Here is a 23934-nt window from a genome sequence, read left to right on the forward strand (position 1 = left end):
ACTGGAAATATAATAGGGGCGACGCCCAGTCAAACAAAGCCCCCGTTATTTTCGCCAGGGAAACAGGGTGAACAGTGAAAAGTCAGCTACTGGAACAAATCGGAAAACAAGCCCCAACTCAACATCACCAGAGTTAAAGAACGGTACTATCAACGTAAGAAGCCTGAATGGCAAAGAAATGGAGCTAACGGAGGAATTAGATAAGTACCAGATCGATATAATAGGGGTGACTGAAACAAAAATGACCAAAACTGGTGAGATCTTTCTGAGCAATAAATACAAAATGTTATATTCAGGCAATGACAATCAAGGAAAAGAAAGAGTAGCCATAGTATTCAACACAAAATATGAGGCTAATCTTCTTGAATGGCAGTCAGTCTCAAGTAGAGTAATGTGGGCAAATATGAGAATGGGGAACTGGACAATGAGACTTATTTGTGCCTATGGTCCCACAGAAGGTTGTACTAAGGTAGAAGTGGAGGAATTTTTTGAAGCTTTAGAAAAAGCAACTGACACAATGAAAAATGAAAAGTTGGTCCTTGTTGGGGATCTAAATAGCAGAGTAGGAAATGATTGTGAGATATACAAAAATATTTTGGGAAAATTTGGAGAAAAGAGCAAAGCTAATAATAATGGCAAATATCTTGGATTTCTGCTCAGGACATGGACTGGTTATTACTAACACCATGTTCCAACATAAAAATGTGCACAAATTCACATGGAGAGAACAGGCTAGGAATAAGAAAAGTCTCATTGACTATGTTATTGTTGATAGTGATGTTTTCTCCCTGGTGCAGGACACCAGAGTGTACAGAGGATTTGAAATTGGAAGTGATCACTATTTAGTCTTGAGCAGGATAAAATTGAATTTCATATTGAAAAGAATAACATGTAAAGAAAGTTTTAAAGCAAATAAAAGTTGAGCAGCTCTCAGATGTGAACTGTAGACTAAAATACAGAAAGATTATTGAAAATAAAATAAAAGAGTTTGAAAACAGGAATCAAACCTTGGAGATTCAGTGGCAAACTCTGAAGAAAACATTGATTGATTCTGCCAGAGAGGCATGTGGTGAGGTTGTGTGCAAGGATAAAAAAATCAGAACTCCCTGGTGGACATAGGAAGTTAAAGAGGCAGTGAAGGAAAAGAAGAAAGCATATCAAAAGTTCCTGGCAAATAAGTCAGCTTTTACTCTTACAGAATACAGAGACAAATGTAAGAAAGCTAAACAGTGTGTAAAACTAGCTAAACAAAAGTCATGAGAGGACTTTGGCAAGAATATAGAAAATAAATATCAAGAAGGTGGCAAAATATTCTGGAGGTTGTTGAAGAAGCTTAGGAATGGAGGAAAGAGTGCTGTAAAAGGAGTTAGAGATGATAAAGGTGACATGAAAACAGGAGAAAAAGATATCCTTGAAGTATGGAGTAATTACTTTGAAAAACTGCTAAATGAAACAAGCAGTGATGACAGCATAGTGATAAAAAACACTGACCAGGCATGCAGTCAGGTATACATATCCATACCTGAAGTTGAAAAAGTCATCAATGGCTTGAAATGTGGAAAGGCAGCAGGAGTAGATGATATTCGACCAGAAATGCTGAAGTATGGTGGTATAAAAGTCTTACAGTGGCTGCACTGCATAGTTAAGAAAGCCTGGACAGAGGGAACGAATTCCCGATGATTGGAGTAGAGCTCTCATAGTACCCATATATAAAAAGGGAAATAAAACTAAATGTGAGAATTACAGAGGCATTTCCCTACTGAGTGTTCCTGGCAAGATCTATGCAAGTATACTTGAGAAACGGTTGAGAAGAATTGTGAAAGAAAAGCTTGGTGAAGAACAAGCTGGATTCAGGCCAAATAGAGGCTGTCAGGATCAGATCTTCACTTTACCACAAATAGTCGAGAAAGCATGGGAATATAACAAAGATCTGTATTTAAGTTTTGTCGATTTGGAAAAGGCATATGACAAGGTGCCAAGAGAGAAGCTATTCAATACGCTGCAGTTATGGTCAATGGGGCATTGTATCAAGCAATACTTAGTCTTTATTTGAGTTGTAAGTCAACAGTTAGAATTGAAGGAAGTACAGGAAGATGGTTTAATGTTAAATCTGGTGAGAGACAAGGATGTACATTATCCCCTCTGTTATTCATTATCCATATGGATCACATTATGAAGGAAAGTGGTATTAAACCTGATATCAAAATTGGAGATGTTAATGTCAGCTCTTTGCTTTTATACTTCTAAATAAATCCGCTACAAGTCTGCAAGATTCTCTGTCTAAATTGAATAGCTGTTGTAATAGATATGGTATGAAGGTCAGCAATAAAAAGACAAAGACAATGAAAATAGGCAGAATCATTGAAAATGTCAACTGTGTTGTGAATGGAGAACCTGTGGAACAAGTAAAACATTTCAGCTACTTAAGCACGATTTTTACTGAAGATGGTAAATTAAATATAGAAATAGACAACAGAATCAGCAAAGCTGGTATGGTGGGAAGTCAATTGAATAAATTCATATGGAATAAGAGAGAAATTAGTCGGAACACTAAATTAGCTGTATACAAGACAGTGTTCAAACCAGTTTTAACTTATGGATCTGAGAGCTGGGTCAGAAGTAAAACACTTGACCAAAGACTAGAGACTGCAGATATGAGAGTCCTCAGAAAGATTAGAGGCGTGAACAGATGGCATCAATGGCAATATCATATTAAAAATGAGGATATTAGGAAAGAACTTGACAATGTCAGCATCCAGGAATGCATTAGCAGAGCTAATCTCAGGTGGTATGGTCACTTAAACAGAATGGGCGAAAAAAGATTAGCAGAACAAGTGTTCTCTGCCAGGGTGACAGCAAAACGACCCAGAGGAAGACCAAGATATAGGTGGACTGATATGGTACAAAGTGCCTTAGACGATAGAAATATAAGATTTGATAATGTTGGAGTCTTGACAAGTAACAGAGTGATTTGGAGGAAAATTGTAGATAGGAAGTTAGTAATGATGTAATTTTTTCATGTAGTACTGTTATATCCTGTACACCCCTTGAGGGTACATGGCAGGAATTTGCTGATAATGATGATGATTGTCTTTTTATTGCTGACCTTCATACCATATCTATTACAATAGCTATTCAATTTAGTCAGAGAATCTTGCAGACTTGTAGCTGATTTATTGAGAAATATAACATCATCCGCATAAAGCAAAGAGCTGACATTAACATCTCCAATTTTGATATCATGTTTAATACCACTTTCCTTCATAATGTGATCCATATAGATAATGAATAACAGAGGGGATAATGTACATCCTTGTCTCTCACCAGATTTAACATTAAACCATCTTCCTGTACGTCCTTCAATTCTAACTGCTGACTTACAACTCAAATAAAGACTAAGTATTGCTCGATATAATGCCCCATTGACACCATAACTGTAGCGTATTGAATACCTTCTCTCTTGGCACCTTGTCATATGCCTTTTCCAAATCGACATAACTTAAATACAGATCTTTGTTATATTCCCATGATTTCTCAACTATTTGTCGTAAAGGAAAGATCTGATCCTGACAGCCTCTATTTGGCTGAATCCAGCTTGTTTTTCACCAAGCTTTCCTTCCACAATTCTTCTCAACCGTTTCTCAAGTACACTTGCATACATCTTGCCAGGAACATTCAGTAGGGAAATACCTCTGTAATTCTCACATTCAGTTTTATTTCCCTTTTTATATATGGGTACTATGAGAGCTCTACTCCAAGCATCAGGAATTCGTCCCTCTGTCCAGGCTTTCTGAACTATGCAGTGCAGCCACTGTAACACTCTTATACCATCATACTTCAGCATTTCTGGTCGCATATCATCTACTCCTGCTGCCTTTCCACATTTCAAGCCTTTGATGGCTTTTTCTACTTCAAGTAAGGATATGTATTCTTGAGTGTATGCCTGTTGAGTGTTTTTTACCACTGCTATCACTACTTATTTCATTTAGCAATTTTTCGAAGTAATTACTCCATACTTCAGCACTCTTTCCTCCATTCTTAAGCTTCTTCAACAACCTCCAGAATATTTTGCCACCTTCTTGATATTTATTTTCTATATTCTTGCCAAATTCCACCCATGACTTTTGTTTAGCTAGTTTTACACAGTGTTTAGCATTCTTGCATTTGTCTCTGTATTCTCTAAGAGCACAAGCTGACTTATTTGACAGGAACTTTTGATATGCTTTCTTCTTTTCCTTCACTGCCTCTTTAACTTACTGTGTCCACCAGGGAGTTCTGATTTTTTTATCCTTGCACACAACCTCACCACATGCCTCTCTGGCAGAATCAATCAATGTTTTCTTCAGAGTTTGCCACTGAATCTCCAAGGTTTGATTCCTGTTCTCAAACTCTTTCATTTTTTCTTCAATAATATATGTGTATTTTAGTCTACAGTTCACATCTGAGAGCTGCTCAACTTTTATTCACTTTAAAACTTTCTTACATGTTATTCTTTTCAATATGAAATTCAATTTTATCCTGCTCAAGACTAAATAGTGATCACTTCCAATTTCAAATCCTCTGTACACTCTGGTGTCCTGCACCAGGGAGAAAACATCACTATCAACAATAACATAATCAATGAGACTTTTCTTATTCCTTGCCTCTTCTCTCCATGTCAATTTGCGCACATTTTTATGTTGGAATATGGTGTTAGTAATAACCAGTCCATGTCTGGAGCAGAAATCCAACAGATATTTGCCATTATTATTAGCTTTCCTCTTTTCTCCAAATTTTCCCAACATATTTTTGTATGTCTCACAATCATTTCCTACTCTGCTATTTAGATCCCCAACAAGGACCAACTTTTCATTTTTCGTTGTGTCAGCTGCTTTTTCTAAAGCCTCAAAAAATTCCTCTACTTGTACCTTAGTAGAACCTTCTGTGGGACCATAGGCAAAAATAAGTCTCATTGTCCAGTTCCCCATTCTCATATTTGCCCACATTACTCTACTTGAGACTGACTGCCATTCAAGAAGATTAGCCTCGTATTTTGTGTTGAATACTATGGCTACTCCTTCTTTTCCTTGATTGTCATTGCCTGAATATAACGTTTTGTATTTATTGCTCAGAAAGATCTCACCGGTTTTTGTCTTTTTCGTTTCAGTCACCCATGTTATGTCGATCTGGTACTTATCTAATTCCTCAGCTAGCTCCATTTCTTTGCCATTCAGGCTTCTTATGTTGATAGTACCGATCTTTAACTCTGGTGATATTGAGTTGGGGCTTGTTTTCCGATTTGTTCCAGTAGCTGACTTTTCGCTGTTCGCCCTGGTTCCCTGGCGAAAACAACGGGGGCCTTGTTTAACCGGGCGACGCCCCAGCCGGCATGAAATTTTGTCATGTCGTACCATCATTTTTTATTTTGGTTTAACCAATAAGAATACAATTTGGTTGGCTGAATCCTAAATTGCCAGCCCATCCTCATTTGTTCAGTATCCAAGTAGATACCCAACAGGGTGCACCACGAGAAGGTGAGGATTGGACATTAGGTCAGAAGCCCTGGTCGGTTCTCCACATTCCTTTAAAGGCTATGTGGAGGTCTCCTCTCATTTATACAGCTTTGACCCTTAAGCACCCGGGAAAGAGATCAGGAGATCTCTAATTTTTTTTTCCCCATTACATGTAGCATATATTTTGTTACATGCATATCAACTTGATTTCCAACTGCAATACAAACAAAAATCTAATGCCCATCAAACAGGCCCTCACGTTGCCTTCTACTAACTGCAATTTTTTTTTTATAATTTCATTCATGTCTTATTGCATTTCTTTGATTTGTAATTACTGAAGATATGTTTAAAGTAATTTAGAAAATATAACATTCTTAACTTGCCACGTCTGTTAATATTTAACAAGAACATACACAACCTTAACTGGTTGTAAATAATTACTAAATTTATCTTTGTCATCATGAACTTCAGGAATTAAAACTTGAGTCCCAATTTCAAGCTGTCTGTCTCAAATACTTATAATCAGAGTGCTAATGATGATAATCGTTTGTTGCTTGCACAATCTGAGCAATCGTGTCTGCTCAAGGTGTGGAGAGAGGATGAAAATAGTAGCAGTGGTTTTCAGAAAGAATTGAAAAGAGAGAGATAGAGACAGGACTTAATTAATAGGATGCTGTTGCTGTAAATATAGAAAGTGGAGGATAGTGAATGAAATAGTTGACAAGCTGAATTAACAAATAAGAGAAGGATAATAATTATTGTTTCAATCATCAAATTCCTGCTTTGTACTCTAAAGGAATGTACAGAATACTATAACAGTACTAGATGATTATATTTACATTATTACTGACTTCTTATCAAAAATTTTTTTCCAGATCAGTCTGCTATCTGTCAGGACTCCAACATTGTCAGATTTTATATTTTTGTCTTCTGAACCATTTCTAACTCCTTCAATGTACATGGATCTTGACACTTAAATTCAAAGTTTCTACTTTCACTTGCTTTATCCTACAAGAGGTTAAGTAAATATAATATTTATTAAAACGAGTCTGTTTGATTCACGTTGAAGATAGCCGGAAAGTCCCCCCCCCCAAAAAAAAAAGAATTAATCATACAGAATGAAGTGACATTTAATAGATAATATGCAAAAAGTGAAATTTTGTTGAGAAACTTATGCTAGTGCTTTCAAACCACCAATAATATATGGTACACATACAAGGAAATAACAATGATGTGTAATCATCAAGTTCATGTACTACTGTCACAGTTTAAATTATTAATTTTACATTACTAACTTAATAATCAACAATTTTCCTCCAAATTAGTCTACATCTGTCAGGACTTCAAATACTGTCAGATCTTATATTTCAGCCTTCTTGGGCACTTCGAAATGCACCAATACAATGATCGTGGTCTTCCTCTATATCTTTTTTTTATTGTCAATGTGCCATCAAATCCCTTGGCAAAAATTTCTTTTCACATTCTGTTTAACTGTCCATATCATCTGGAATTAGCTCTACTCCCAAATTTCTGAATGCTATAATGTCAAGTTTCTTTCTAATGATCCATCATCATTTTTAATATGATTCTGCCAATGATACATCTGTTCACTTCCCAAATTTTTCTCAGAAATCTCATATCTGTGGTCTCTAGTCATTCTATTGTCTATTTCCATACTTAATTTTTACTAAAAATTGTGCCTAAGTTTACACACCACTGAGAAAGTGGATGATGTTTTCCATGTTATCATCATCATCATTAGATCTCCAGGTAGTCAAGGACTCATCAAGGGAGTACATCACCCACACCAGCTGTCAAATTCTCTTAAATTCATTCACACTAGATGCACTCACTACTTCAACAGACAAACTATTACACTCACTCACAGTTATGTAACAGAAAAATTTAGCTCTCACCCCTTTCTTAACTCCATACAAACAACTTCCACAGATACCTCTTTGTCCTCTCCTCACATTGCATATACAAGAATCCCTTTACATGGTTTTGAATAACATGCTTTCTAGAATTAACACAGTTTATAAATTGATACCACAATTTATTTAAGACAAATTAAAAATTCACTTAACCTGGTTCATTCAGGCTGGTACAGATGAAACTTTTCCAACTGTCATTGACCTTGAGGCATGGTGTAGTTTTATCATGTCACTAAATACAGTACATAAACAAAGTCTATTTACTATATTTAGCAACAATTAGTGTTATCAGAGAGAACTAGAATGAAAAACACTTCCCCTCCAGCAGACACTATACTGTATACACACAAATAAAACAAAATGTTATTATAGCTCCAAATAAAGTATGTAACTAAACACATTGTCCTAACATCCTCTTCCAAATTTTCAGTTGCAGAAAATATATGGTAACATCTGTTTATGATATAGATACTGGATGCAGAAATAAAACAATTTACATAAAACAAATTTTAAAAAACATATTATTATTATTATAAAGAGAAATACACCGAGTTTACTTGGCTATAACAAAAATATTACAAATAAAATTTAACCGAAAAAATTTATGCTAGAATGCTGTATGTCGAAAATGTAAAAATGCACCCATCCTACATGGAAGGGACATAATATACTGTCAAGCAAATTCCCTCTTGCAGAAGCACATCATCATCATGAGCTAATTCATAATGTTTTTGCAAATAGTTGCTTTATAATTTCAAATGATACACAGATGAATTCATAACAGTGTAAACATATCAACTATACATAAATACTGAGAGTATAGTAAGCATTGTGTTTCAAGCCACCATTAAATAAGTGTTGTCTAATTGTCTACTGCTTTATACAATGTATAAACATTTTTATATTAAAAAATTATTCATCAACATCATTTATGGATAAAAGAGTGAGTGAAACAGAGAGAGCCAATGATAAAAAGAAGCAAAAAAGTTATCATTTTATCTTAATTGAATTAGTTAGGTAGTGGTAAAGCAAAAACTGCATGTGATTTTGGAATGGACAAGGCAACATTACGAGCTCTTGTCTCATTCAGTAAATGGGTAGATTAATGAGTAAATTAGAGAAGTCATATTTTCCCATATACAAGTAGCAAAATATTATCACCATATTATTAAAATACTCTGGATCAGAGAAAGTTCTAGAGTTTTTTTTTGCTGGTTATAAAGTAGAGAATTGACAAAGACTGTATTACTACTTTAATCCCCACCCAAGAAATATACCACTGCACATATACAATCTTCACATATAGTTTACTTTGTCTTCACATCAGTGTCTTATTATTCCATAATGCAAAGTATACTTCCTTTCAATACACGTGTTGCTATGCATTATTACAGGAAGGGTCACTACCCAGACCAGTTTCGATGCTTACTGAGGTCTCATCAGTGGGAGCCAACCAAGGAGGATACCAAAGTTGAATCAACAGAGAAGTCATATTTTCCCATATACAAGTAGCAAAATGTTATCACCATATTATTAAAGTACTCTGGATCAGAGAAAGTTCTGCAAGGTTTTTCGCAGGTTATAAAGTATAAAATTGACAAAGACTGTATTACTGTTATAATCCCCACCCAAATGAAAGTAAACAAAAGTTTGTGCATGAAGTATTTTCAATGCAATTCTACTTGTATATAGAGGTTGCTAACTCCACATCGATTGAATTGGAGTCCCATAATGCAAAGCACACCTCCTGTCACGACATGTATATTGCTGTACATTATGAGAAGGATCACTACTCGACTGCCATTGACCTTTATCAAGGTCCCATCATATGCTAACTTTGTTTGCTTACACCTGGGTAAAGATTAAACCAAGAATATAATTTCTTGTGAAGTATATCAAAACGATTAAAGATATATATATATAGATATATATATACAAAAAAAAAAATGAATGTGTAATAAATTACAAATACAGAGAAAATTCCATCAGTGATTCTTTAAGTCCATGTTTATAAACATAATTATGGATAAAATAATAACAGAATTTAAGAAACAAAAAAAGAACACTCGAATTTGGTTGGATGTGATGCGTAACTTTCAAAAAACGAAGATGACTTCAAAAGACAATTATTTTAATTCCAATAGATATGCAGCAGTTATAACATGGAAATATCAACAGAGAAATGAAAAATAATAGTAACAAATATGATGTAAATTGAAATTAAATGGAAAATATTGGAACAAATAACAAAATTTAAATATCTGGGAATAACCATTAACAGGAAAAATAGTACACAGAATGAAATAAAAGAACAATTGATGAAGGTGAAGGATCACTACTTATCAAAATGTTCAAATTCAACTGATGGAAAAATAAAGATCTAACAAGTCAGGATCAGATTTTCCTTATGACAAATAGTTGAGAAATCATAAGAATATAACAAAGATTTCTATTTAAGTTTTGTAGATCTGGAAAAGGCATATGACAAGGTGCCAAAAGAAAAGCTATTCAAAATGCTAGTTATATGGTGTCAATGGGGCATTATATCAAGCAATACTTAGTCTTTATTTGAGTTATAAGTCAGCAGTTAGAATTGAAGTACAGGAAGATGTTTGATGTTAAATCTGATGGTGTCAGATAAGGATGTACATTATCCCCTCTGTTATTCATTATCTATATAGATCACATTATGAAGGAAAGCAATATTAACCTGATATCAAAATTGGAGATGTTAATCTCAGCTCTTTACTTTATGCAGATGATGTTATACTTTTAAATAAATCCAGTACAAGTCTGCAAGATTCCCAGACTAAATTGAATAACTGTTGTAATAAATTTGGTATGAAAATCAGCAATAACAAGACAAAAACTATGAAAATAGGCAAAACATTGAAAATATCAACTGTATTATGAATGAAGAACCTATAGAACAAGTAAAACATTAAAAACATCTTGTTAGTAAAACAAGTAAAACATCTTGTTAGTACTACTCCCAACCGACCCAGCGCCAGACCAGGCGACGGGTCGGTTGGGAGTAGTACTAACAAGAAGTCGCATCTAAGTAACACGCGGACCCTGCATAGGAAGCGGGAATAACGTGTAGAAGAAGAAGAAGAAGAAGAAGAGAAATTAGTCAAAACATTAAATTAGCTATACAAGACAATGTTCAAACCAATTTTAACTTATGAATCTGAGAGCTGGGTCAGAAGTAAAACACTTGACCAAAAACTAGAGATCACAGATATGAGAGTCCTGAAAAAGATTAGGGACATGAACAGATTGCATCAGTGGCAATATCATATTAAAAAATGAGGATATTAGGAAAGAACTTGACATTGTTAGCATCCAGGAATGTGTCAGCAGAGCTAATCTCAGGTGGTATGGTCACTAAACAGAATGGGAGGGGAAAGATTAGCAAAACAAGTGTTCTGTCAGGTTGGCAGGAAAAAAGACCCAGAGAAAGACCAAGATATAAGTGGATTGATACAATAAAAAGGGACTAAAAAGACAGAAATACAAGATCTGATAATGTTGGAGTCTGGACAGGTAACAGATTGATTTGGAGAAAAATTGCAGATAGGAAGTTAGTAATGATGTAAGTTCACTATCCACTTGTACCCTCAAGGGGTGTACAGGTCAAAAATCTGATGAAAATCTAACAAAGTAAACAAAAGTAAAAATCTATAAATCAGCAGTCTGACCAATATTAACTTGTGCATTTGAAACAAAATAGAAACATTAAATTACATCTCAAAATTAAAATGTTAAGAAAATAGTTAATAAAACAAAATGATAGAATTAAAAACTCTGTATTTATGAAGAACATCATTAAAAAAAAATCGAAAATAAAGAAAATATCAGAATGCTATAAACATGTTAATAGAAATGATTCAAAATGAAAAATTAAATTAGCAAGTAACAAGAAACCTGATACAAAAATGTCAATTGGCAGACACAAAAAGAGGTTAGATGCCTGTACTGGAGTATCAGAAACACAAGTTGAAACTAGAAGTCAAAAGAAGAAGAGAGAAGAAAGGAAGAGATTTTGTGGGTAATGATCTCAGGCAGTATAGAAAACATATGAGGATCAAGAGTCATATTTGAATACCGAATCAGAAGTTATTACTGTGAAGGTGGTGTAAAATGCGACTCTAATTGGTGACATTGATCATAAGGTAAAACATGAGTGGCGGAAAGCCATTGGAAAGGATATATGTGGAACAACAAAGCAGGTGATTATGGAAAGCTCAGGCAACAGTATGGAACAAACAACAAGGAATGAAAAGTTATATGGAAAGATAAATGCTGCTTGGACATTAGCAAAGTAATGTTTAACAGAAACAATGTTTGAATACATTCCAAAAGTTATGTTACATTATGCAGGACAGTTGTAAATGTTGAGATTCAACAGAGAATTTTGAAGAATTCATTACGGAGATGGTATGATGCGAAAGGCATGTTAGAAAACTTTAATTATATTAAAATAAAATTTAACATTTCAAACTTTATAACAAGGTTATTTTCAGGAATACATATACATACACTGGATCACAATCTGCACTGATACATACTACAGTGGGCAGAGAATAACTTCTTTGGTCAACCTTTGACAATAGCTTGACCAGTGGTGAAACAAAAACAAACAAATAAATAAAAGCAAAAATAAAATATAAATAAATCAAAATGCATTGGTAAAACTACACCAGCAGTTACTACTCACTATCCACCCCCCCCCCTTAGCTAACTTTTATATGGAATATTTTCAGCAATAAGTTCTAGATTTAGCAATCCTAAAATCTAAAGTTTGACTAAGACATATTGATCCCATATTTGACAAGCTTGAAACACTTCCTTTTCTGGAGACACTTCTTACACGTTTTCCCTCAGGCTATCCTTCACTGTTTACCATAAATGTATATACACACACTCACATGGGCCAGTACATACACAAAGACTCATACCACCATCCTACACTAAAACTAGATGTTACTAACAAACTTAAAAGCAGCCTTAACAATTTGCTCTGATGAACAGGCTCTGAAAACTGAATTTGAAATAAGCAAAACATTTATAAAAAATAATAAATGGTTATTACAACAAACAAACAAAAAAAAAAATTGCAAAGAATTCTTCACAAAAATACAACTATAACTGAAAAAAAGATTACAATAAGGCCACAGAAATCACTTATATATGGGAAATATCTGAAAGAACAGATCATATGCTATAAAAATACATCAGGACCACTTATAAACCACCAATGAAAAAAATCTCATCTTCCTTTTACCCTCTTTTATCTTGCAGTGTCGAGGGCTTATTAATCATCGGACCTCACACCATTCACAGGATAAGGTGGTCAAGCCCAACACCCTGGTGTATCCTAGGTCCTGTAGTGTTGAGTTCTCAAGGCCAGTTTGCCTGCTTTGTGGGATGAAAAACACCAGGATAAACTGGGGAAAAATACTACTGTCCACGCCCAAGACCGACTAACTTGGCTATGGCTGAGGAAGATCCTTCAGCTCCTCATGTCACCGAAAGTAATCGAACCTAGGACACTCCTTCTCCAGACATATGGTTGCGAAGGGTGATGTAACTGAGATTTACAGACCTTTCAGGTCTGTAAATCTCAGTTACATCACCCCCCTCTTTCTCCTGTTTGCTAGTATCTGCAGTCTACAAATTCTCAATTTGTCTTCATAATCAGTATTCTACAATCCTGATATCATTTTTAATACTCTCCTTTGCACTCTCTCCACTGTATCAGAATCACAACAGAAACCAGGAGACCAGACCTAAGCACATTAGTCCAAATGAGATCTTATCAAGGCCTTATAAAGAGGCAAAATGACATCCTTATCTTTATATGTCAAAGTTCATTTCAACATTGTAATTATTTTCTGAGTTGTATTTGCAATCTTTGCTACATGACTCCTGAACTTCAACTTCCTATCTACTAACACTCCAAAGCCTGATCAGCTTCTAGCATAATCCCACCAATATAATATGACATTGGATATCTAATCACACCAAAGTACATGACTTTACTGACATTGAACTAACATCCATTTCTGCATGCCCACAATTCCAGCCTATTCAAATCATTCTGCAAATACTGTATATCAGCCACATTCCTGATGGGCCTATCTTTGCATCATCAGCAAATAGCTGTATGTCACCTATCAAATCCATCCCAATGTCATTAATGTACAGACTGAATAACAGTGGACCAAGGACTGATCCTTGTGGTACACCACTGGTTATTTTATTTATTATTATTTTTTTTTTTAATCTTTGTACTGGTTATGGGCAGTACTACCCTACATCACGTCCAGACTTGATATAGGCCTAAGCCTTTACAAGTGTTTTACCCTATGCCTGTTCTAATTATCATTGTAGTCATCCTCTGGTGGCAACGGCATGCCACCAGTATGCTCTGTAGGGCCCTCAAGGAAAGAACTTTTACGGCATGTAAAGAGATGGTGGCACTGGTAAACCTTAGAGTTGCCCCATGCTCCTCCCATATCTTACTAACTAGATCTTGGTTATTTTTATAATAATTTACTTTATTATTATGGCCATAGGCTAGTGGGCGCCCTGTTCCCACCACCTGGGCATCAACTATCCAAACGTCACCATCTCTTTTAATCACTAAGTCTGGCTTACGCAAACCTGCGGAGGTCCTATAATGTGGTTCCACCGCAGTCTCTCAACCTTTATTTTTAAAGCAGTTGTTCAGAATGGAGACCATGGCATCATGCCTCCTCACGCGGACCCCATGGGTGCAGAAGCAACACTAGGCTATATGAAACAATGCTTCACTGTAGTGGCAGCCAGCCCTACAGTTGGAGTCATCACTACCCCATTGAGCTGTGCAGGCTCGAGTAGGCAGGGAATTGATCCTCGTCCTGATAAGGTCAATATACTCGAACCCAGGGAGGAGTCTGGCATCCCTTACCCAATCATGCTGAGGAGGCACCAGATATGACTCTTTTAAAGGAGCACCATCTACAGAACAGTGCAACAGAGATGCCCATCTCTTGTGTTCTGTGGGTGCTGACTCGATTAAAGTACTTTGATAATGGGACCAGCCTTTAGCCCACCTAAAGTCTTCTTGTATTGATGGGCTATAGAAAGCCTCTCTGCAGATGGGGGAAGAAGATAGTTCAAACTGCGCGATTCTTGACAGCTGCAGGCGTGGGATCAGCCATCTAAGTGATGGAACTCTAAGCCCACCATCCTTCACCCTCGCATGGAAATATGCAATAGGAGTGTCAGGCAGCAGTCGGAGCCATAATCTCACGGCTGAACGGATAGCCCTGTCCCATTCAGGACAGTACCGAGATATATGTCCTACCAAGCACCAACTTGTGGTAAAAGCGAGGTAGGAGATAGTGGGAAAGGAGAAACAGTCTTTGCTGGGGCTTGAGAGGAGCTTTCCTCAAAGAAGCGATCCCAACTTCTAGGATAGAAGGGACAGAACACCTTCCCTTTGGGGTGAACATGATACCAAGGTATCTCCACTCTTCCAGGATGGTCAAAGCATGCAACGGCCTCCCATGCAGGGAAAACTCTATAGTCTTGACCTTAAGCTTCTTGTCACGACCAGAGGGGACAAGAGTTAAAGAGCAGGACTTCTCTACATTAATAGAAAGGCCTCGAATAGATAAGAAGTCAACTGCCCAGTCAAGGAATTCCTGCATGCCTATCTTAGTAGAGGCTACGAGAATAAGATCGTCTGCAAAGACAATAGCATTAAAGGAAGAAGCGCCTAGAGAGTAGCCTATATGGCTTGGAAGAGAATGAAGAAACTCATCTATGATGCAGTTAAAGAAAAGGAGAGATAGAGGATCACCCTGGCGAACACTGTGGGAATAGAAGTTGCACGGGACCCTGTAGTGATAGTAATGGAGCTACCCAAGTATAGCTCCATAAAATAGGAAAGAAAGGGTTCTGGACATCCAGCAATAGACAGCACTTGAAGGAGAGCAGGAAGGGAGATGCTATCAAAGGCCTTTTGGAGGTCCAGCAACGCCATATATAGAGGCCTAAGGTCGCGTCGGGAATTCTCTGTATTCTTCATATACCACTTTTTGATATCTGTCAGTTGGCCATTCTCTTATCAATACTAATATTTTATAATCCAATCCCATATTCTCCAATTTATGCAGGTCTTCCATGTTGCATTCTATCAAAGTCTTAGCAAAATTCAAAAGTATCATGGTGTATCCATTCCCCTTGTCAAGCTCAATGATAACATTATTATAGAATGGGAAAGTTGAGTAAGTTGCTAAAAAAACATGACCTTTCACTAGTAAATCCATGCAATTCATTGCAAAGTAGCGATTCTGTCACTGCATTACTGAATGTGAGTCCTAACCAACTTTTGCAAAATCTTCATCACTCCTGATCTACTGATTGGTCAATAGTTAGATACATCAGTCTTTGCACCACACTTGTGAATGGGATTACCATATATTCTTTCCACTCCTCTGGCATTTGTATCAGAACATGATACGAATGCCAGATATTTATGATACAATGCCAGAGGAGTGGAAAATTTTCAGAACAGGGAAAATTTCCACTCCTCTGGCATTTTCCCCTGTTCTGATACTCAAAGTTAAAGAAATAGCCAATTCAGTTGAACACTCTTAGCACCCATGCTGATATCTCATCAGTCCCTATTGCTGAATTCTCACTGTTTGTGCAACAGCTCTAATATTCCTCCTCATACAGCTGAGTTTCTTTATCCAGCAAAGAGGTAGCAGTGAGCTTAATGTTGTATACACCAGATAGCTTTTAGAAAAATGGGCACTCAAAAGTTAACAACCTCTTCTACATCTGTCACCCCTCACACCATCTGCATTCAGTAGTTATCCTTTCATATTCATTCTGCCTTTTAAGAATAGCGTACTTTCAGAAAAGCATACTCAGCTTTTCTGAAGATCCCCTCCCTTCCTTCCTTCCCTTGCCCACAAAGATAAAACTAGATCCCTTATTGCACCTGTAACCTATTCTACATAAGAGAAACAGGCCGTACAATTCCAAAATGAAAAGAACACACAAACAACACATAGGAGACACAGCATCGGGTTCCTTAATTACGGAAAAGCAGACCTTTCTGACTATGCACTACAAATATGCTGACTGATTTTAAAGGCACTCATTTCTTCCACTGGACCATTACATGGTATGAATGCAAATCAAGAAAGCTGGTGAAATGCTTATTATTATTATTATTATTATCATCATCATCGTCGTCAACAGATCTCCATGGAGTAAGACACTCATCATGGGAGGTCACACTCTCACATGCACAGCTCCACATACCTCAACTTAAATGCATTCACTGTCCCTGCACTCACCACACTCTCAGGCAATGCATTCCAATCACCCACCACTCTTCATGCAAAAAAATCTACTCCTCACCCCCACCTTATAACAGCTTCCAGAGATGCCCGCTCGTTCTCCCCTTGTCTCCAGATAGTCTGTGAAAAATCTCATCCATGCTAATCTGGTAATTACTCCTTACCAACTTATATGTCTTGATCATGTCTCCCCTCTTCCTTCTATCCATTAGGCTCTGTAATTTGCATTCTTTCAATCTGTCTTCATATTCCACATTCCAGAGACGAGAAACCAACTTAGTCAATCATCTCTGGACCCTCTCCAGCATCTCATCATCCTTTTGAAAACCTGGTGACCAAACTTGTGCAGAGTAATCCATAAGCAACCTAATCCAGGTCTTGTACAATGAAATTAAAACATCCTTACTTCTACACATCAGTATTCTCTGCATCATTCCATAATCCACTGTGTCATACTCACAATTTCAGCAAAATGTCCACAAAATTTCAAGTCTCTATCCCCCACAATTCCCAAATCCTTCATTCTCCCCACCTCCTCCAAAATATTCCCCATCAATCCTATACTCTGCATCCCATCAAATCTTAAAAGTCCCAAGGATTTGGATAACTCACCCACAAAGCATCTAGAAAAAGAAAAAATCTAATAACTTTTCAAGCAGTAATAATCCACATATTGGATACCAAAAGAAAAGAAAATTAACAATAAATAATATCTATCTATATGTTCAGTGGGCATTCACAGATGCTGTATGGTCATTCTGATGCTCGGTGATGTGCCACACCAGACCTCGCCATGTAGTCCTGTCGTATGCTTTTCTGGAGGATTCAACTCTCTGAAGATCAGTCACTCCACACACACCATTCATCCATCTCTCTGATGGTCTACACCTTCCACTTTTTCCAGGAACTTTACCTTCTATTACTGTTCTGAGAAGTCCTCCTTCCATCCTTTCAATGTGTCCAAAATATTTTAACTTTCTGTCAATATCCTTAAGCAGCCTTAAGGTCTTTTCGAACACCCATTCATTTGTATGCCTTTCAGCATATGATATCCTCAACAGCTTTCTGTAACATCACCTCTCAAAAGCAGCTATACTTTTCTCATCTGACTTCTTTAGGTTCCAAGTCTCACATCCATAAGTCGCTGTTGGAAAAACAACTGCATCCAAAATCCTCAACTTGTTCCCATGGCCATAGATCCATTCATCCAGATTTCAGACAAGTCTCTAACTGTTGTTTTACCATTCCTAATCTTCTTCTGAACAGCAATTCTTCACATTAATAATGAATCCCAAGTACTCAAACTTGCAGACTTCAAATCTTTCTCCATTAAGTTGCACTTGTTTCTCAAGAGCTTCCATGTTTGTATTTCCTTTGAGAACCATAATCTTTGTCTTGCTGAGATTGAGTTGAAGTCCTCTGTTATTACTAATCTTGTTAACTTTGTCAAGAATTTGTCCTATTTCTTCCTTGTCATTACAAAAGAGTACTGTATCATCAGTACTCTTTTGTAATGATTGATCATTACCTCAGATTACTGATCAATCTACGTCCTATCCTAATTCCTGTCTTGAGCTTATCCAATGCTTCATGCATGATGTCCTCTGCATATATACTAAACAAGTGAGGAGAAAGTAAACATCCTTGCCTAACTCCTTTTCCAACCTGAGGCCAATCAGTCAATCCAACACCTGTTCTTACCATGGCTTCTTGCTCCCTATACAAGTTAGCTATCAACCAGATAGTGGGTTGAGGAAAATCCAGTCTTTTCATTACTTCCCACAGTTTCACTTGTTGAACATAGTCAAAAGCTTTAGAATAGTCTAAGAAACACATTACAAGTGGGAGTCTGAATTCTTTATATTTTTCTATGATCTGTCTAAGGCAATGGATCTGATCTCTGGGCCCTAACCTTTCCTAAAACCTGCTTGTTCCTCACGCATCTCTGCCTCAACTTTGGCCTCAATCCTATTCAGCATGATCTTCAATAAAATTCTGCTTGCATGAGATATTAAAATAATAGTTCTATAGTTCTTGCAAGCCTTCATATGTCCCTTATGTAATGGTATGAAAACAGATTTCTTCCAGTCTCTAGGCCATGATCCTGTCTCCCATATCCTTGTAATCAATCTATGAAGCACTCTTATCCCTCCATTCCCCATGGCCTTAATTAGCTCTGCTGGGATTCAATCTGCACCTGGAACCTTATTGCTGTTAAGCTGCTTAACTGCTCTTTCAACTTTAATAATTTCAGCAAATGACTCTGCTATACTAGTTTCAACAAAATAATGAGTCCCTGGCTCCCTGGAAGTCTCTCAAAATAATAATAATAACAATCAATATTACTTACAATAATCAAGATGCTGTCCAAACAGAGCAGCTGCCAAAATGAATGCCTTCCTGCTACACAATAATTATATGTACAAGAATGTTTAAATACTGTTTACTATTATTTTCCTGACCTCCATGGAGTCAAAAGACTTATGTGGGAAGTCAATGCTATTCGATACAAATTCTATCATACCACTCCTTGAAACTCGTCTACCATTAGCACTTTCATCACCCTCTCAGGAAATGCATTCCATGCTCCTACCATTCTCCATACAAAAAACTTGCTTCTTACCCTTTTACTCACTGCTTCCTTTTGCAATTTACAAGGATGGGCCCCCATTTCAAAACACATTCTTAGTATTAGTCACCCTCACTGTTTAATACTTATGAAGCAAGTGGTATTATTTTTTTAGTGAAATGGATTAATGAAAAGGCTCGTTATTTTTAAAAAAGAGAGAGGGAAGATATTTTCTGCACAACTATTATCAACAGAATAAAAAATATATTAGATTTTTTCCAACCTCCAAAAGAGAAAAATTCAGAAATAGCTACCACACTGAAAGGACAATATCAAAAATCCATATAGCCATTATCAATTTTTAAAAGATTTTTGATAATTTCGAATTCTGCACATAACAAGTTACACATACATATATAAGTTACACATACACACATTTGAAAAATTATTTAATTAAGATAGATTAATTACAAACATTTAGATTTGTATATCATGTATTATCATCGGTGCAATACAGTTGCAAATTAAATTAAAAAACATTTGAGGGTATACGGGTAATGGAATCTCCCTTTATGTACAGTCATGAGACAGCCAGGTAAAAACCAATACTATTAGAATCAAATGATGTGTGTGTGCATGCACATATAATAAAAAGATATACAACTTAACAGCATAATTCTTAATAATTTTCAAAATTTTTGGCTGAAGAGTCCATCATTACAGTTGAGTCAGACAATGCAATAGTTCTATCGTAGTTCTTCAGAACTTTCTTTAAAGAGACACTCACATTTATAAGAATATCTATGTAGTAATTTCATGTTATTTCAATGGATCCAGTGGATAGTATTAGGAGTGTATTATTATGAAGGACTGATAAATTACTACCTAGATGGTCTTATAAATATGAGTTCTCTTTAAAGAAAGTTCCAGAGGCTGCATCATCCAAATCTCAACCTTAATGATGGACTCTCGATGCCAAAAATCCGGGAAATTATTATTAAAAACTATACTGTTTGGTTATATAAGTTTATTACATGCACACATACACCATACTTCTTTTTTTTTTCTTTTTTGACCACATGTGAACACCCTTCATATGATCTTAATAGTATCAGTTTTTACCTAGCTGTCTCCTAACTGCAAATAAAGAGAGATTCTATTACTATTATTACTGGCAACTCCAGGGAGTCCTTAGACTTATCGAGGGAGGCCCTAAACATCATGTCCACACAACTATTCGACATTCTCACAGTGTCAATCATACCTTACCTTGAACTCACTCACTGTCATAGCACCCACAACTGACTCTGGCAGCTTATTCCACTCATTTACCACTCTAACACTCTTGCTAACCACACTCTTGCCCAGCTTCCACAGATGTACCCTAGTTCTCCCACCACCAGTCCTGATCTCAAAAATATCCTCTGAATTAATCCTATAGAAACCCTTCAGCAATTTGAATGCCTCAATCATATCTCCCCTTTTCTGCCTATCAACCAATTTCTGCAACCCACAAATCTTCAACCTGTTCTCATAAGGTTCATTCCACAGACCTGCTATCATCTTGGTCACTCGCCTCTGGATCCTCTCCACCTCCTCCCCATCAAGAAGAAACCTAGGTGACCAAATCTGGGCACAGTAGTCGAGATGAGGTCTTATCAAGGCTCGGTACAGAGGAACAATAACTTGCTTGTCTCTGCTCGTCAAAGTATTTTTCAACAACCAAGTGAGTTGATGAGCTGATTTAGCTACTTTTGCAATGTGCCCCCTAAACTTCATCTCCCTATCCACCAACACTCCCAAGTCCCTGGCCTCGTCAATCTCCTGGAGTACAGTTCCACCAATGTGGTATACTGCTGCTAATCTTTTCATCCCAAAATGCATAATCTTACATTTTGTCACATTAAATTGACATCCATTCTCCTTAGCCCAGAATTCCAATCTATCCAAATCATCCTGCAAGATTTTGACATCTTCTGCATTTAATATTGCCCTACCCAACTTTCCATCATCAGCGAACAAATGAACTGTTCCTCTTAGAACCTTCCCTATATCGTTAATGAACAAATTAAACAAATTATATTCTCTAATATTCCCTTGTTGTTAAATTGCTACTTTCCAACTGTATCACACTGATAATGATCCATGAATCAAAATATTTGTAGTTAATCTATCTTACTTAAACAATTTTTCAACTGTCTATGTGTAACTTTTGCAGAATTATGAATATCACAAAGTTAACTTTTTAGTAAATGAACTATTTTAGAAGACTCAGGAATACTTTTGTTTTTTGCAGTTTCCTTTTGGGTAAAATTGCAAAAAACATTAACAGCTACATATGGAAGTATATAAATTCATCAGGAACAGATATATTTTAAAATTATTAATAAAGAACGGAATTAGACATTTCAACTTTTTCTGGTAGTATCAAAAAAAGTAGGATGAACAGGATGATCTCCACAGTATATAAAAAAAACAAAACATTACATAGAATTATTTTAATAGTTAAAGATTAAATAATTCTTAAATTACTTGCTTACATGCCTTTTCCTTAGGATATTGCCAGAAGAGGTCTGGATGTACAGAAAAGTAGAATGGACGTAATGCAGTTGCTACTTCTTGGGCACTGAGAAATGCTATTTGCTGGTACACACAGTAACCAGTTCCTGCTCTTAATAGATGTAACACAGGCCTATAACAAATATAATTGTTACACATGCAGTGGTTTAAACATCTATGTATTTTTAGTGTTAGTAAAAAGTTCATATCTTGAACTACATACTACATTTGCCTCAGCATGAGAAATTCAATATTATCAATCACAGACTTGATAACCTACAACAAATCTGGCACTACAAACAAACCTAAAAATGCCCCCCCACCATGTAGAAACTGGCAGCTCTGACATCCAAACCTAACCAAAACAAGCATGGTCAAAATGGGGACTACACTTATTTGTTTAAATTAAACAGTTCTAATAACATGTGCAGTTTCTTTTGTGCTCAATATTATAATGATTCCTGATAATAATCATAAGGTAGAGAAAAATATTATAATTATTTTTAATCAAGTGTTTGGCATTTTACATCTAAGCTTATCAATAAATTTTCTAATCAAGAAATGAACTTTCAAATATGTATTTAGGTTTTTAATAATACCATACCAAAGGATTTTTTGTATGCATAATTCACAAAAACAATCAACTTTCAGCATCAAGAAATCCTTCCATAATGTTTACAGTGATATGATAAGTTTACATATGAACAATACAATGATATAATCAGCTAGAGTCAGATTAACAGTTCAAACATTTAAATCGCATAGTGTTCGGCATGATATACTGCCTGTGGAGTAATGACTCATCCTTTCAAGTGTCCTACAGAAGGCATTTCCATTCCTTAGAAAGCATATTTTAAATGTTACTCCATTGTCGCTGCTCTTGCTATCAATGTGGTGTATTTGATTTAATTTAATAACTGATTAACTTTATACACTCATTCTGTTTAAGGATCTCAGTTCTAGATTTAGTTCTAACAACAGAAACACATACTCTTTTCTGTGGAAGGAATCCATCTGGAATCCCACTTTTAAAAGGACAAACCATTATTCCCAAGATAGTATATTATTATTATGCGACACCTCCAGGGAGTCCAAAGCCTCATCGAGGGAGAGTATGCCAACAGCATCAAATGATTAACCCGCTTCCAACTACTAACCATGCTCAAACTTGCTTAACTTTTTGCATGAGCCATTAGTACTAGAGGCTCTACCAATCGACCAACCTTTATGTTGAACACATGTTTGCAAATTTTGACTCCTATATTGCATGTCCTTACTCTAAGCAATTCCCCTCCAACAACAACAACTGAGAAAAACAATATAAATAATTATGGTCACACTACAGATTGAAAAAATATAAAATAAAATGTTATAGTGCTACGGCAGATTCCAAAAATACACAGTCTTGGCATAAATACTGTTACAACTTCTGCACAGCCACATGCTGCCCACAAAATTTTGCAAGTCCGATTCTGTTTAGTGGCACTGTGCACAGCCAATGCAGTGAGGAGATTAGGAGACCCATGTAGCTGTAATAGCACTTCATAAGGTTGGAATGCAGCTACCTGTTATTGCCAACAAGCTAAAAAACTCAGGATTGGTAGGATGCTTTTTAATCCTATAGAAACCCTTCAGCAATTTGAATATCTTAACTCCCCTTTTCCGCCTATCAACCAATTTCTGCAACCCACAAATCTTCAACCTATTCTCATAAGGTTCATTCCATAGATCTGCTATCCTCTTGGTCACTCGCCTCTGGATCCTCTCCACCTCCTCCCCATCAAGAAGAAACCTAGGTGACCAAATCTGGGCACAGTAGTCAAGATGAATCCACACTTCAACAACAAATGTGGAAGCCTAAAAAAAAACACTAAGGATGTGCAATATCACTTAGAGCAGCATTTCTCAACCTTTCTAAGTCCAAGGACCAGTAAAATGCCTAAAACAACTCTACGGACCACTAAGTTACAGAGGCATAACTCAGGGGACCAATCCACCCTGGGACGGCACTTTTT

The 23934-nt window shown here is 36.3% G+C and overlaps 1 protein-coding gene across 1 annotated transcript in view; it reads right to left on the reverse strand.

Annotated features, from left to right (window-relative positions):
* LOC150096531 (T-cell activation inhibitor, mitochondrial-like) overlaps positions 1-23934 on the reverse strand; it is a 106403-nt gene that overhangs the window by 75054 nt on the left and 7415 nt on the right. Inside the window, exon 2 of the mRNA XM_090408552.1 lies at positions 21905-22052. Coding sequence (XP_090264678.1) covers positions 21905-22052 — 148 coding nt within the window. The remainder of the gene's footprint in view (positions 1-21904; positions 22053-23934) is intronic.

Source organism: Typopeltis vanoorti, chromosome 18, assembly GCF_054136105.1.
Source record: "Typopeltis vanoorti isolate ZY-2024b chromosome 18, IOZ_Tvanoo_1.0, whole genome shotgun sequence".
NCBI lineage: Eukaryota > Metazoa > Arthropoda > Arachnida > Uropygi > Thelyphonidae > Typopeltis > Typopeltis vanoorti.